Here is a 16,038-nt window from a genome sequence, read left to right on the forward strand (position 1 = left end):
TTCAGCACCTATTTCCCTTTTACTTCATTTGTTCCATTGGGAGGGAGAAAAAAAGAAGATAAACACGTTAATCTCAATAGTCTGGTTTTAGTGTCCTCGGGCAAAAGAGGGATTTATTTCTTTTTCTTCAATTTATATTCCCCACTTTAAAGTCTAAGATGTCATTAATTTTTAATTCTAAGAAGTTAAATAATTTTTTTCTGAAAGAGATAGAGTTCCCGTTGGTTGTGTTGGTACTACCTTAGTGCTGGTAATAAAATTATGTTGAAGGTAAGTAATAACGAGCTTAAAATTGAAAATTTTGAGAAGAGTTCGCAGATGTATTACCTTCAACCTTTTGAGAATTAATGCATAAATATTAAGGAGGCGACATAGTAATAAATTATTTAGTGTATAAATAGTTTATGACCAAATTAAAAATCTAATGGATTTTAATTATACTTCGAATTATTCCTGCCATCTGAAATTCCAAATATGACATTCGTCTCAAAATGGATTTAGAAGTACCCTATCACCTTGAATCCACGAATATATATTTATATGCGTTAAAAGAATGGATATATTATATCTATATCTTCTATATCTTATCTTCCAATATTCTATAGGTACTTGCTACTGGTACGAAAGGGACAAATCAGGGTAAAATGCATTTCCACGCACTATGGAGAGGTCGTGAGGAGCGAATGTCATTGTCAAGGGAATCAGCATTCATATGAATAAAACAAGATTCCAAGTTATCAAGAAGAGCTGATGTGACTTCATAGATTTCATCCCCCACGAAGGCCCAACTTTCTCCCAATACTTGATCCTGGAGTTACCTGACCTTATGGATTGGGTTAAAATTACTAGGCTACTGAGTTGGTAGGGTAAACTCAAAATTGAGTCAGCTGTTCAACGATAGTTATGAAATGAAAAATAAAATAAAATTTCATAAGATAAAGAGTGCAAAACATAACTCCATAATAATATGCATACACTTTTCATACGATATACATTACTTTCAGCAATTATTAAGAAAATTGGTATCTTTCTAATATTTAAACTAATGCTGTAATTCATTTGATTTCAAAAATTGAATTAATTGCGACCTCCTCCGAAACATGGTAATTTTTTTTCGTTCTTTTTCCTTACTTTTACTATTTGTTGAATAAAGAACAGTCATAAAACATTTATTCTGAAAAATTCATCTATCTCAAAAGTTAAAAATGAATTCTCGTAAGTCATGAAATATTTCAATTTAATTGTCAGGTTAGTGTAATTTTATTTAACGTTTTCTAGTTTCAAATAAATTTATCATCTTTATATCATTAGCAACTGCTTAATTATACATAGCTTAGACAAGAATTCAAACATTTAAAAATTCTTTTAAAAGGAACACCAGTTAAACTACTAGTCATTGTGCTGTGCTCTTAATTAGATTATTTTTCATGCAAGCTTTGACTTAATTGACTGGGAGGGGGGTTAAAGTAAATTTAGTACACACTAAAAAAAGGTTTGTATAACTCTTAAATGACACTTGGGGGAAGTACAAAAATTACAGAATCGGATTAAGGGTAGTAGAATCATTTAAAATTCGAGAAATTTAAATTTTTGTGTACTATTCTTGCTGAAAAAATTTCCACTTAAAAATCATATTCAAACACGGCACTGTGGGCCAGAAGTCAATCTTTAGCCAAAAGTCAAGAATTAAATTTTCAATTAAAATATGTGTAGGCAGTTTCAATATAGCCTGAATTAAGTATTCATAATCATTCCAAACAATTTAATTTACTTTTTGGACCAACAAGAGTACAATGTAATGAAAAATATGTTATTTTTTTTAAATATAACTTTTAAATTTTTCTTTCAGAAATATATATAGGAATTTCACCTTACTGTTACATTTTTATCAGAGTAATTAGTCTGAAATTATAGTACAATTTTTTAATTTGTTGGATTAGTTAATACTCTTGACAAACTTATAGTTTATATCTTACCATTTGACATTTTACAATGTTTGAATGACTTTCGAAACATAGTTCCAAAAAGTTCCACGAGGTAATTAGCTAAACTTTTTTTTGTTGTCTTCTTTGATGTTTCTTCCTTCGAAAAAACCTGCCCCATTTTGCCCATATTGCAAAGGGCTAAATATACCGAAAAACAAAAATTATGTTTTTTTTCTTCATGTTTTCGCGTTATTTTGCAATATTACTACGGAAACATAATTTGCTTTTTATTTTTAATCTAAAATTACGAAAATTATTATATTTTCATTGCTATATTTAATTATTTAATCGTACTATATTATTTTGATTTTTATTTTTGCTCGCCATATTTCAGCCGCCATTTTGTTTCTTTTGGGTATTTTCAGTGTATTTCAAAATTTCAACTATGAATTCAATTTACCTGCACATAAAAACCCCTCCAAATTTTGAAACAAATTTTATCAAAATTTTGGCTACGAAACCTTGGATGCTGGCCCACTGTGCATGGGCTTGATTAACTTAGTTTGAACTCAGAAAGCTAACGCTCGTGAATTCTGAGAAAAGAGTAGATGCGAAGTGTTAAACAGAATATTAAGGAAGTTTTAACACTTCCAACATTTCAGTCTTGTGAATTTTGAGCAGTTCAAGGAAAAACAAGTTTTTTTAATTGATTATTATTTTTAAAACATATTTATTTTGTTTCAAAATTCATTTTTTCTTGTTCATCGATTTTGTTTCGAATAAAGTGTTTGGAAAATCCTTATGTGAAGTGCTTTACTCTTAATAATTTTATTTTAAGCTTGAGAGCTTGGCTCTGTTCACTTCTGCCTGCTAACCTGCAAAATTATGCAGTGACATTATGCTTGCGACTCGCTTGGCATAGCGACTTGCTTTGTTCATTTGCAAGCAATCAAAAATATTTTTTTCGCCAAATTTTGTATACTACTTAATTTGATTATTTCAAAATCTAATGTGTCCCGCAGTGGACTAGTCGTTAAGATACGGTTCCAACAGATCACCGTAGTCAAGCATCACTGGCTACGGTCAGTGTGCGGGTGGGGGATTACTTGGATCAGTCTGCGTAGGGACCGAGGGTGTGCGGCATGGGTCCTCGGTAAACTGTTCTACAGTAAAGTGCTCGATTTCACGTGCAGGTCGTCGGGCTACCGAAGCGGGGGTGCCATCCCCTCTGCAGAGGATCAAAATTGTGATGGCATGTCTTCGGATCATCCTCGGGGATGCTTCCCAGACCGTCGCCAATAGCCCATTGTGCAGCTCTAGTGCGACGTAAATTAATTACAACAATCAAAATCTAATGTATTGATAATCGCAAAGCAGCCAATTCCGATTTCAGTTAACAACTTTTGCAATGAATATTTGAAGCACAATTATAGCCTCATTGGATGCTATAATAAAATATTGCGAATATAAATATTTTTTTGCAAATGCTCTACATCCGTTAATTTTAACTGGAGAGTTGAATTTTACCACTGGCATAGAGACGTCCAAGTTGGACGCTGAACTAGATCAGTGTTCCACTATCATTCAATCGATTTAAGTTTGCACTATTTCTATTGGACGAATCGTATTCCTAGTCCAATAGAAACGCATTCTTATTGGTTTCATTAGTAACTGATTGATCATTGATGGATTGTTAGTGGACAGGTAAGTGAAGTGACGTTAGCTTAGACATCTGTATATTACTTACATCTGAAATTAGTTGATTGTTTTTAAATAAAGAGGCATCAGAGAGCAAAATTACTTCATTATTTGTTTAAGTATGGTTTGATAAATTTTATATTTAGATATTTTAAAGTTATTTTTACCATTAAGTGTAATTTGCGCAAAATGTGTCAGCGATTGCCCAAATATATGATATTACAAGCGTTTTTATTTCTTTATCAATTTCTTTCAATTGCAGAATGTCAGCCAGTAATAAAAAAGAGTGAATGTTTTGTGATAAGTTAAAATCATGAATTATAATACATAAGGACAATCCACTCTGAACGTCATCGCGACACACTTTTCAAAAAGTTTCCCATTGTCCATTAGGCTCTGCAACCTCCAGCATCACTTAAAGAAAACGGTTGTTGTTGTTGTCGGCCATTAAGGTAGAGGTATGGGCGATTGTTCTTGTTTTCCAGTGGCACCATCTATGGCCAAGAATTCGATTTCTGCCACATTTATACGTCACACCCGCTCATAGGGCAGACCCATTTATACATCCATTCATTCACAGGTTGTAATTTTGACCTGAACCAGAGAACGATCTATCTCCAATTTAGTACCCCCAGAGGCATTGATTTGTCATGAGAATATGGAGGACTTTCTCACCAGGTAGATTTAAAGTGTACCAGTCACCATTTACTACACGGGTAGTCATTGGCCGGCTGGATTCGAACTCTCGTTCTCACAAACGTGAGTCCGGCGCCCTGCCAGCCAGAGTAAGAAAACTGTAAGTTAATACATTAGATTGAACAATTGACACTCTACTGTTATAATTTAGTGTCTTTGTCATATATTTCTTTATTTCTGTAGGATTATATCATGATAGATGATTATTGTATGTTTATATGATCATATGTTTACATGATTATTATATGTTTATATGATTATATGTTTCTATGATTATATGTTTACGTGATTATATGATCATATGAGCCGCTCAGAAGCCAATGCGGTTAAGTCCATTTTTTGATATTTTCTGATTTTTGGAAATTTTGATGAAATAAATAATAATCTTCTTAGTTATTAAAGGATTTACTCGTTGGTTACTTTTTTCTAGGTTAGACAGCAATTTTTTTAATAGCTTCTGAATATATTGTATAATAATTTCAGAGGCCATTGTGAATAAGTCCACCTTTTATCAGTATTTTTTTACATAAATTTCTTATCTTTTTCAGCTGCCAAAAGGTATAAGTCCTAAAATTTTTAAGATGCTGTCATTATTTCAATAAATACTTACGTTTTTATTTACACATCCTGTATATATCTTGTTTTTTTGCAGAGTTTGCACCTCGATAAAAGACTTAATACACTTTTCTAATTAAATTAATAAACCAAGAATTTTAAAAACTAATGTATTGAAAAACATTAATTTTCTCAATTTTTGTGTTTTGGACTTAACCGCATTGGCTTCTGAGCGACTCATATGTCATATGATTATATGTTTACGTGATTATATGTTTATATGATTATATTTATATGATTATATGTTCATGTGATTATATGATTATATGTTTATATGATTATATCTTTACATAGAGATGATTCCCTTTTATTATATCATGAAAGATGATTATAGCATGAAGAAATGAAATACTTCTCTCAATGCGATTAGTTTTAAAGTTGTGTTTTTACTCGCTGATTTCCAATAAAAATTATTGAATAATGATAGGATAGCGTGAATTAATGTTAGTGTTTTGAAATTTTTTCATACAAAGCATTAATGCAAAAACATAAAATTTACTGGTCAGTATCAGTTCTTATCTTTTAGAATTCAGTTCTATGAAACATGAAAAAGTATTTTTGTCATAGTTCATATCACAGAAATACTTTTAATGTATTTCTGTCTTGTTTATTACATTCTGTTATGTAATAAATTCTACCATAAATAGAGGAAAGAAAAAAAATCTACATAAACGGTTTTTCGAATTTATTCTTCAGTTTGAAGGGTGTAATGGTGCATATCATTCATACAAATAACTAAAAACTGTAAGACACATAAAACAAAATTAATGCATTTAAAATAATTCTAATATCATTTTATTTAATAAGTCCTTACTGGTGGCTTTATGTAATTAGATTAAGCTAAATAAGCTTTTAGTATTTCATTAAATCAAAATGAAGATAAACTTTTATTCAATATCTTTTGTCATGGTATACCCGTATAAACCTATTTACTGAGTATCTATTTAAAAACAGCGCACAACTGAGGCAGGTACCAAATACATAAATTTTACCTACATTAGTATGATTGGTATTGATTAAAATTGCACCAATTACTATAATATCTGAAGTGCCTAGTTCCAAAATTAATTAAGCATCATTGACTTCAATAATAATATGGCAATTTTTTATTGCTCTCCTAGACGAATTAATACCTTAATTAAGCATCATTGGCATCAAAATCTATTTTCGAGTTTTTGCTTTTCTCCTATACGGATTCGTACCATTTATCGACTTATTTTGATTTTTAGTAAATGGTTTAATTCTTTATTTCAGTCAGCAGCTATTATCAAAATTAATTAAGCATCATTTCCGTTAAAAACGATATGCGAGTTTTTGCTTTTTCCCCAAGTGAATGAGTACCATTTCTCAATTAATTTTGCTTTTTGAGTTTAGTTTTTTTTATTATCAAAACTAATTAAGCAGCATCCTAGGCATAAATAAAATTATGATCACTTACTACGGTTCTCTCAAATAAATTTGTATCTTTTCTTCATTAATTTTGCTTCTCAGTTCATAACTTTTTTTGTTTCAAATTTCGTGGATTCTAATCCTTTCTAAGGTCGTGGTATGTATGCTTAGCACCAATTTAAACTATCCATCGTAAACTATTTAACCATTTTTAATTTGACTTTTCATTTGTTAATAACTTTCGAATGAAAGAAACACTTTTGAATGAAATTAGTGACCATATGCCATTTTTAAAAAAAACATTTAAAGAGCTATAATATGAATAATTCCTTTTGCAGTTTGTAGTATTAATAAAATTTGTTTTATAAATAAAAAAAAATTAAAGTCAGTAACTCGCTTTCTTTATAAAGGCGTAATGAACCTTGATAAATATACTTATCGCCAAAGAATGGCTTTGGATTTAAATTAACTTTACCTGATGGACTTTTTTTATATCAATTTCAGTTCCGAAAATATTTACATTTACTGGGATTAAATGGTTCATTAAAGGGTTAAGTTATTTACTTTTATTGAAATAAGTTTCAAAAGTATGGTTTCAGATTACTTAAGGGATACTAATTTGGCGACGTAGTCCACCCATGCTACCACGCTCTCGTTAATGATAGAGTTATCAGACATAACGAATAAAAGATAATTAAATATACAAAAACAAGCAATCAAATCCTTTTTTGATCACTGACGCTACCCTTAAAATTATCTGCAGTTTCTTTTACATCAATAACGCAAGCTCTAAACCAATGGCAATATTCAATTTTTAAATATACATATTTTCAAAACGTTCTAATTGAAACTTTTGAATGATTTTTCGAATCATGGTGAAAAGTGCATCTTTTTCTTACTGTCCGAATTTCACGTCATGTCTCAAATGCTTTTGGAGTTGTAAAAGTTACACACACACTCGCACGAATACAAAATCTTCATGTTATTATTATAGATAATTCATTCATCATTCAAGTATATTTTAGTTTGAGAAAAATGGTGAGCAATTATTTGATAATTAATTATTGATTAAAATAAATAATTGATTGATTAAAATAAATTGAAATTCAAGTTACAAAATATTTTCTTTGTCTTCATTAACAAACTACAGCGGTAAAGAATTAATATTTAAGCATTTCATAGAACTAAAATGGAACAAATTAACAAACGCTTACAAAGAACTCCATAAATTCATTTAAAAATTAGAAAATGAATGCGATAAACTCATCTCTCTAACTAGTAGTTAAGCCTTTCGCCTTAGCATGGTTCTAAAACCATTTTAACTAGTGTCGCTATTTTGCTCCGAATTGACGGGAAAAAAACGCGTTGCATTTTTATATGCTTTAACATATAAAAATGCTTTAGTTTAAACTTTTGTGTGTTTAAATTGAATAAATACCAGTTTTTGCCAATATAGTTGTCTCTCACACATTAGAGATACATGAAGAATATAATTGATATGTACTCATCTGTAATCCACTCATATGTTTGAAATTATGTGAGTGGATTTTGGAAATGAAGGTAATGATATTCATCAAAAACAATAAACTGCATTAATTATAAATCATTGCATGCATATCGTAATTGTATTATTCATGAACTTAATAACTTTTTTATTAATTCTTATTAAAATTTTGTTATACGCTTAACTTTTCTATTAATTCAAAAATATTCTATTATTATTTTGCAAACATCCTTTAACATTTTTTTTTTTTTTATATTCTAATATTCTATTCTATTAATTATAATCTGTTTTTCAATAAAATTTTTACTCACTCGATAACTTATCTATCAATTTTTATATTTTATATTGCTCTTATTTTATTGTATATTTAATAAATTTTCCATTGTTTCTAATATTTTCTATTCACTTCTTATTCTAATTCACTTAATAACTTATCTCATCGTTGTTTCTGCTCGATTATTATTTTGTTAATATTTATTAATACAAAAATTTTGTAAATGTTCTTCAATATTTTCTGCCCATATTTAGATATAAATTTAGTAATATTCGAATCCATTCTAATATTTTCCAATTTGTTGCACACTTAATAACTTTTCTATTTAGTCTAAATGTTTTCTGTTGTTATTTTGGAAATGTTCATTAATATAAAACTTCGATAGAATGTTTTTTTTTGTATTTTCTATCTATATTTTGATATATCTTTAATAATATTTTTATAAATTCTAATATTTCCAAGGATTATTAAATAATAAATTTTCTATTTAGTCTAATATTTTCTATTATTAGTTTATTACTCACTTATTAACTTTTCCTATACATTCAAGACTGGCGAATATGAATTCTAATGTTTCTGAGGATAATTAATTAATAAATTTTCTATTTAGTCTAATATTTTCTATTATTAGTTTGTTATACACTTAATAACTTTTCTATAAACATTCAAGACTGGTGAATAGAAATTCCAATATTTCCAAGGATTATTAAATAATAAATTTTCTATTTAGTTTAATATTTTCTATTATTAGTTTATTACTCACTTATTAACTTTTCCTATACATTCAAGACTGGCGAATATGAATTCCAATGTTTCTGAGGATAATTAATTAATAAATTTTCTATTTAGTCTAATATTTTCTATTATTAGTTTGTTATACACTTAATGACTTTTCTGTAAACATTCAAGACTGGTGAATAGGAATTCCAATATTTCCAAGGATTATTAAATAATAAATTTTCTAATTAGTTTAATATTTTCTATTATTAGTTTATTACTCACTTATTAACTTTTCCTATACATTCAAGACTGGTGAATATGAATTCTAATGTTTCTAAGGATAATTAATTAATAAATTTTCTATTTAGTCTAATATTTTCTATTATTAGTTTGTTATGCACTTAATATCTTTTCCATTATATTCAAGACTGGTAAATAGAAAGATGACTTAATTCGATATTAGGAAAACAAGTTTACTGTTATTTAATTATAAATTTACAAAGAATTTTCCAGTTTACATAATGAATAAATAGCAAAATGACGAACTATCAATTTGTGCTATGGAGCAAATTATTTCCTTTTCCAGATAAAAAAAGAAAGAAAAAAGAAAAAAACCGCAAAACGTATTCCACGGGTGATTTAAGAAAAAAGTTTTTAAGAAAGTGGATTTCCCATTTCTTTTTTATATGAACATTTTCCACGGTTATGAATGCCTATGGCTTTCAAAAAAAATTTTTTTCTCCAGGAATTTGAAGAAAAAGAAATCATATCTACTTCTGTAATAACGATGATTTTTTCACACTTTTTTTTATATCTAGGACAAAATACTAAAAAAGCAAGGAAAGTTTTTCGTCTTTTAGTTTGAAATCAAAACGACACCTTTTTGCAACGTGTTCTTTTCCTTTTATTACTTTTCGTTTAAAAAAAAGAAAAAGATAAGGAAGAAAAAATACGTTGGGCCTGGAAATTTTCCAGATAGACTGTAATTGAAAAATGAAGTAGCCGGAATTGAGTAGTTTATTATTTGAATGAGCCGAAAACTTGGTTGACGGAAAAAAAATGAAAATAAAGCTTTTAGAAACCATTTCATTCCAAGAAATAATGAGTTTTGCATTAATGGATTTCCCTTTCCACATAGGCTAAGTCACAAGGGCAAGATATTTCTTCCGTTAAAGCAATAAATAATTTTCATTTGCGGTTCTGGAATTTTAAATTGCAAAAACTGCATGAAATTTCCTTTGACTTGAATGGGTTAGGTAACGCAATTAAGTCAAACTAAGTAAATGTTTCGTAATAATGAGATTATAAAAATATATTTTACATTACTTTTAACGTGATTTCGTATTTTATTACATTTGTTTGAAAATCGGTTCGCATTAAAGCTGTTTAAAAATCCAATTTAGTGATAAAAAAAGAGCTTGAAATTTTTGACGCATATAATGCGTTCAGAATTATTTTTGAAAGTTATCGACTTTTAAAATTTGGTTAATGCTTTTTATAGATGAGTAAGATATATAAGCATTAAGCACATGGTGTCAGAGAATAGTGAAGTCAATGCACAAATTTTTCTTATGTTGAAAGTCCTGGTATTTAAGGAAATGAAAAAATTGCTTACATATTGAAGAGCTTAGTAGAGGAACCGACTAATTGGTACTTTTTTTAAAAAAAAAATTCAGATTTCTTGGGAGAAGCTCTTATTTTAGTTTTATTTAAACATATAATATTCAATTATCCCCTTTCTTCTCGCTCCCATGAAAATGACGGGGTGAGGTTTCGCCCTCTATTTCTCGCTCCCGTGAAATTTTCGGGCTGGAGTGTTCAGTAGTAACGCACCAATAAGAATAAAACTAATTCATTTCTTTCACCCGGAAAACATTTTATTCCCTCATTTTACACACCAGATGGCAGTACCAGGATATTTTTAAGGTAATTGTAGATAGTTAGTTTATTTTAAACTAGATGTCAGCACTAATCAAATACGTGTATTTGATTAGTGCTGATTAATTATTCTTGAAAATTAACCGATCGTTAAAGGGTCAATTATATTGCTAAATCTACTAATTCCGAAGAAACTCAATATCGGAACAAGCTAAGTGACATTATTTCAGTATTCTTTGGATGGAAGAACCGACTGATGACTTGGTGACAGATAATCAACAAACAACCCAAGAAAGTCACACGCGTGGCGTCGAACGCTGATGTGCAAGGAGTTGGGAAGTAAAATAAGAAAAATAGTTGAACTTGGAAACTACAGCTTCTATATATTAAGGAGGGATATATATATATATATATATATATATATATATATATATATATATATAGATATAGATATTACGTGGCTGGGATAGCCTGGTTCTATGCTATGGTTTGGTTGGAGGGATTTTGAAGTCATGATCGTGAGAACCATAGTTCGAAACCTGCCAGCTGTAGAATCCCCGTGTATAAAATAGTGACTGGTGCACGTTAAATCTGTGGGGGTGATAAGTCCTCCAAGTTCCTATAACAAATTAATACCTCTGGAGGTAGTGAATTGTAGATTGATCGTTCTCTAGTTTAGGTCAAAATTACGATCTGGGATGAAGTCGAAATAAAACGGAATTTTTCGTACACAAATACAACGTTGATGTAAATGAGTGATTAAAAAATTAAAGCAAAATGATAATTTATTTCAGGAACAAATGCAAATAAATGTAGATTTTAGAACCATCTTGGGTCAAATCTGGAGATCAAGCAGGCCAGGGAAGGATGATGATATGACAGAGGCAATCCTGTGACACTACTGCTAAGTGTGGCTTAACATTAACTTGTTGAAGAATAGGTCTTGGGAGTCCAGTCACGTGAGGCAACACAGGTGGCAGAAGGGTGATTATGAGTCGTGTACGATCAAACCCCACACCATCACACCAACTGTAGAAATGGTGTGCTGCTGTACAGTGTAGGCAGGGTTGACTACCACCCGACGTTGCCTCTGTTTGCCTTAAAATAGCTCTCGAAAAGATAGGACCGCTACGGAATGGGACTAGGTCGGTTGTCTTCAGTGATAAATCGAGTAGGAATGTGGAGGTGACCCGCATGGCTAACGCTTCAATCCTGCCTACGCTGTATAACAGCACTACATTTCTACGTTTAGTTCGACAGTATGGAGTGCCACCGTATACAACACACAATAACTTCTAATATTGACCCATGGCACCATGACAAACCAGTGGTATGCTCATGATATCTTTTAGGCACTCATGGCAGGGCTCCCAGGAGCCAATTTTCAACAACACAATGCTCGGGAATACACAGCAAGGGAGTCACAAGAATGTTCCCGATAAATTATCAACTTTCCCTGGCCTGCTCCATCCCCAGATTTGAAACGGAACAAGCATATCTGGGACTACTTGGGACAACCAATTGGATGTTCTCCGAGTTCAGTCGGTTTATAGTGGTGCCTTTACAGCGACTGTGGAACAATTTGCTGCAGAGCATCATAAGAGACTTGAGTGTCTAAATGATCAGTATTCGTGCTATAGGTGGCTCAAGATATACTAAAAACTTCACTAAATTGTAATTTTTCTGACATTAAATTACATAAATGATCATTTTGTGTTGATTTTACACAATGTTGTACTTACGTATGCAAAATTTTGTTTCTTTCTGACAGCTCTTTCTAGGTGAGCTAATTTTTATATTATGTATATACACTAGGAGGCGAAGCCTCCTGTTCGCTCTCGCTCAACAACTCCGATGATTGCTTCACAATAATTATTGCCTTATACCAAAATATAAAATAATATGCTTTGCTTCGTACTAAAATAATGTGTTTGCTTACACTTGCACCCCCATTCCCCCCAACTAAATTTTTCCCTTAGGATTCCATTAAGAATTATAAAAGCTAAAAATTCTAAGTAATCATTTTTGAAATAACATATAAAATTTAAATTATATTAATGAAACAGATTTGGTGAGTTCTCAACCGTAATTCAATCTTTTTTCTTACCAAACGGACAGATATATTAAATACAATTTCTGCTTGCATCACGTTGCGAATGAAGCTGATAAATAAATTTATTCAATCATAAAACCGTAATTTATACGAGTATATTAATGTTATTTGTACAAGAAAATTATAACTTTAAAATATTTAATTAGATTTGACACCAATTTAAGTATTTTTATCTTAAAATGTAGCGCAGAATTACGTTATAATAAAAAAAATTATCTTAATTTTAAACTCTTAATTTAAAAAAAAAACAATCAAAACCAAAAACGTAATAATAACAGTACAGGTAAATAAATACCTTTAAATTAGGGATGCAAAAATATTCATAGGAAAACAATACCTTATAATTATGACTTTTATTAATTTTATGCCAATGACAACCAAAAAAAAATATTGAAATCAAAGTGGGGAAGCAGGATCCTACCATGTAATTAGTGATCATGTGTGTGACTGTGATGGACCATTATATATATATATATATATATATATATATATATATATATATATATATATATATATATATATATATATATATATATATATATATATATATATATGTATATATATATATATATATATATATATATATATATATATATATATATATATATATATATAGTGCCCCTTTTTAAGAAAATAAGTTGAAGTAAATGTAACGATTTGTTGCAATCTCTTTTATTTTGTGATTTAAGCGAGAACGTGCAAAATTTCGAATCAAAACATGCTGATTTAAATTTTATCAAAAAAATATTTTTTTAAACGCAATTTAATTCATGTGATTTTAATTGATGAAGTAAAATACTGGAAGAAAAGAAGTTATAATTTACTTAATGATGAGTGATCAACCAAATCTGAACTATCCTACTTCCATTTCCAATGTAACTAATCAAGATTTTGCAACAGCAGAAAGTTCAACCGGTTATGATGTTAGAGTAAGTTTCTTTTTCCTTCAGTTCAAAAGATTTACTAAAGTTTCAATTGAACTTCTCTTACTGTTTTGTTAAAATTTGAAATTATTTAAACTAGCCATAGTTATAGATTCTTGAAAGTAAAAAAAGTGGTTTTGATTGTTTTCAATTCGCAACTCAGTATGCAATACGAATCTGTTTTAAGTTTTTTTTTTATTCTAATAAGTGTTACGTAAACACAACATCAATGATCTATTCGCAATTAACACCCATTAAAAAACTAAGTAGTTTGTTAATTTAACAGTTTTTAAAAGTATTCATTTCAGTTACTCTGAAATTTGTTTTTGGCAACTTTCAGTAGAATGCCAAATGAAACAAGGCAAAAATCGCCAAGTTTTATCACCAATGCATCAGCAATACCTCATTAATGCTTTTTTCTGCATCATCATGATCGTGAAATGTATCTGCAAAGTCATTTCGGTGAAAAACCTGTGCCTTATATAATTCGGTGCCTTATATGATAAGATGATCTTTTGAAAATAGCCTTTTTTTTATGAAGAATTTCATTCTTTTGGAAAAATTGAATGCTTTTTTCTACATCATTAGACACTTGTCAATTTTTTAGCGCAAGTTTCTCGTTTGATTCCAAGATAATGGATAAATATCTTCTTTCTATTATGAGTTTTTTTAAAAAAAATTTTATGGTTTTTTTTTGATGAAATGCAACATTTTTCTAAAAATTATATATATATATATATATATATATATATATATATATATATATATATATATATATATATATATATATATATATATATATATATATATATATATATATATATATATATATATATATATATATATATATATATATATATATATATATATATATATATATATATATATATATATATATATATATATATATATATTGTCTCTTTTTATGACTGCCCATATACCTTCGATCTTATTGACCAGGAGCAAAAGTAACCTTGCCAGCCGGTATCCAACGTAGAACTAACGGAATCACGAATCAGAATCACGATTGGGCTTCAACATCGCTCAGCTTGGCGATCAACCGAGATCACAACTTGGCGAGAATCAAGGGGCACCCTCAAATATAATCATCAAATACCCATATACATATATGAACAAAATCAGGAGAATGTCAGTAATCACACAGTCGCTTTGGTGAATGTCCGAAATATTTGTAATATCCGATTTGATCTTGGTGTATTTGTTGATGTTATTATATTTATTCGATATTTTAATATCTGCTGAGAATAGATTAGGAAAAACATCAGTGTTCGCGGAACCGGGCAAATGTATGCCGGGAAGTGGCACTGAACCCTAAAAATACATTGATGTAGGACATACCGGGCAGTGGCACTTAACTAGTATATATTTCGGACCTTTACCAAAGCGACTATGTGATTGTCAACATTTCCAGGTGGAAGTCAACAATCACCAATTTCGGTCATTCCCAGTAATATATTATCAAAAATAACTGCAGTTTTTTTTTCAAAATTACTTTAAAATTTAAAAAAAATAAATTAAGAAGCCAGAAAACAAATAGCAAAGAGATATAATATCGTCGTCAGCTCACACGATTACATCCACAAATTAAAGTGCTATCTAATATTGTATTAAAATAGCCAAAGCAAAATATGTCAATAGAATAGTGTAAAGAGCACAAAAAAAATCGGTACGAAAATAAAACAAATCAAGCAAAAACACAATTATAACACGAAACAAAAAACACAACTATATAAAATACAAAATCAATTTATAATCATGATAGTTAGGGACACTTCAAAACTAGTTTGATTGCCGAATGATACTGAATGACATTGGAAATGTTCTAAATGTTCACACGTCACATTTTATTAAGTTTGCCAGTTTTAATGCCAGTCAGTCAGAACCACCATAACTGTAATCGACAAAGATACTAAAAATAAAAGATTTAAAAAAAAATTGTTTTAAAACATCTAGTGATTCTAGTGCATAAAAATTTAGTCTTACAATATTCGTTGGCAATGTGATTAAAATTCTATTTGTTAATACAATGAAAATGCATTAGAAATTCAAGAATTTTACAAACATTTTTAACACAGTAACTTTTTTGATATGCGGTATGTACTTTTTGTTTAGTTCAAGAAATAAGCTGTAGAGTTTGGTAATTGTGTGCATTTTTTTTAAAAAGCAAACTCTGAAATCTTGTAAGTTTTCAAATTTCTTATGTCGCGAACAAAGAAGAAAAAAAGTAGGTCACGAAATAATGTGCAAGGTTCAAATGCTTAAGAAAAATGCTTAGTACCATC

General features: G+C 29.4%; 2 protein-coding genes across 2 annotated transcripts in view; one reads left to right on the plus strand and one right to left on the minus strand.

Moving 5' to 3' along the window:
- The window catches only part of LOC107439657 (arrestin domain-containing protein 2), a 230,078-nt gene that overhangs the window by 79,561 nt on the left and 134,479 nt on the right, over positions 1–16,038 (minus strand). The gene's annotated exons all lie outside the window — the stretch shown is intronic.
- The window catches only part of LOC107449452 (uncharacterized), a 47,219-nt gene continuing 44,725 nt past the window's right edge, over positions 13,545–16,038 (plus strand). Inside the window, exon 1 of the mRNA XM_087152675.1 lies at positions 13,545–13,741. Coding sequence (XP_087008801.1) covers positions 13,640–13,741 — 102 coding nt within the window. The 5' untranslated portion in view covers positions 13,545–13,639. The remainder of the gene's footprint in view (positions 13,742–16,038) is intronic.

Source organism: Parasteatoda tepidariorum, chromosome 10 (assembly GCF_982258835.1).
Source record: "Parasteatoda tepidariorum strain Cologne lab strain chromosome 10, Ptep-v5.0, whole genome shotgun sequence".
Classification (NCBI taxonomy): domain Eukaryota; kingdom Metazoa; phylum Arthropoda; class Arachnida; order Araneae; family Theridiidae; genus Parasteatoda; species Parasteatoda tepidariorum.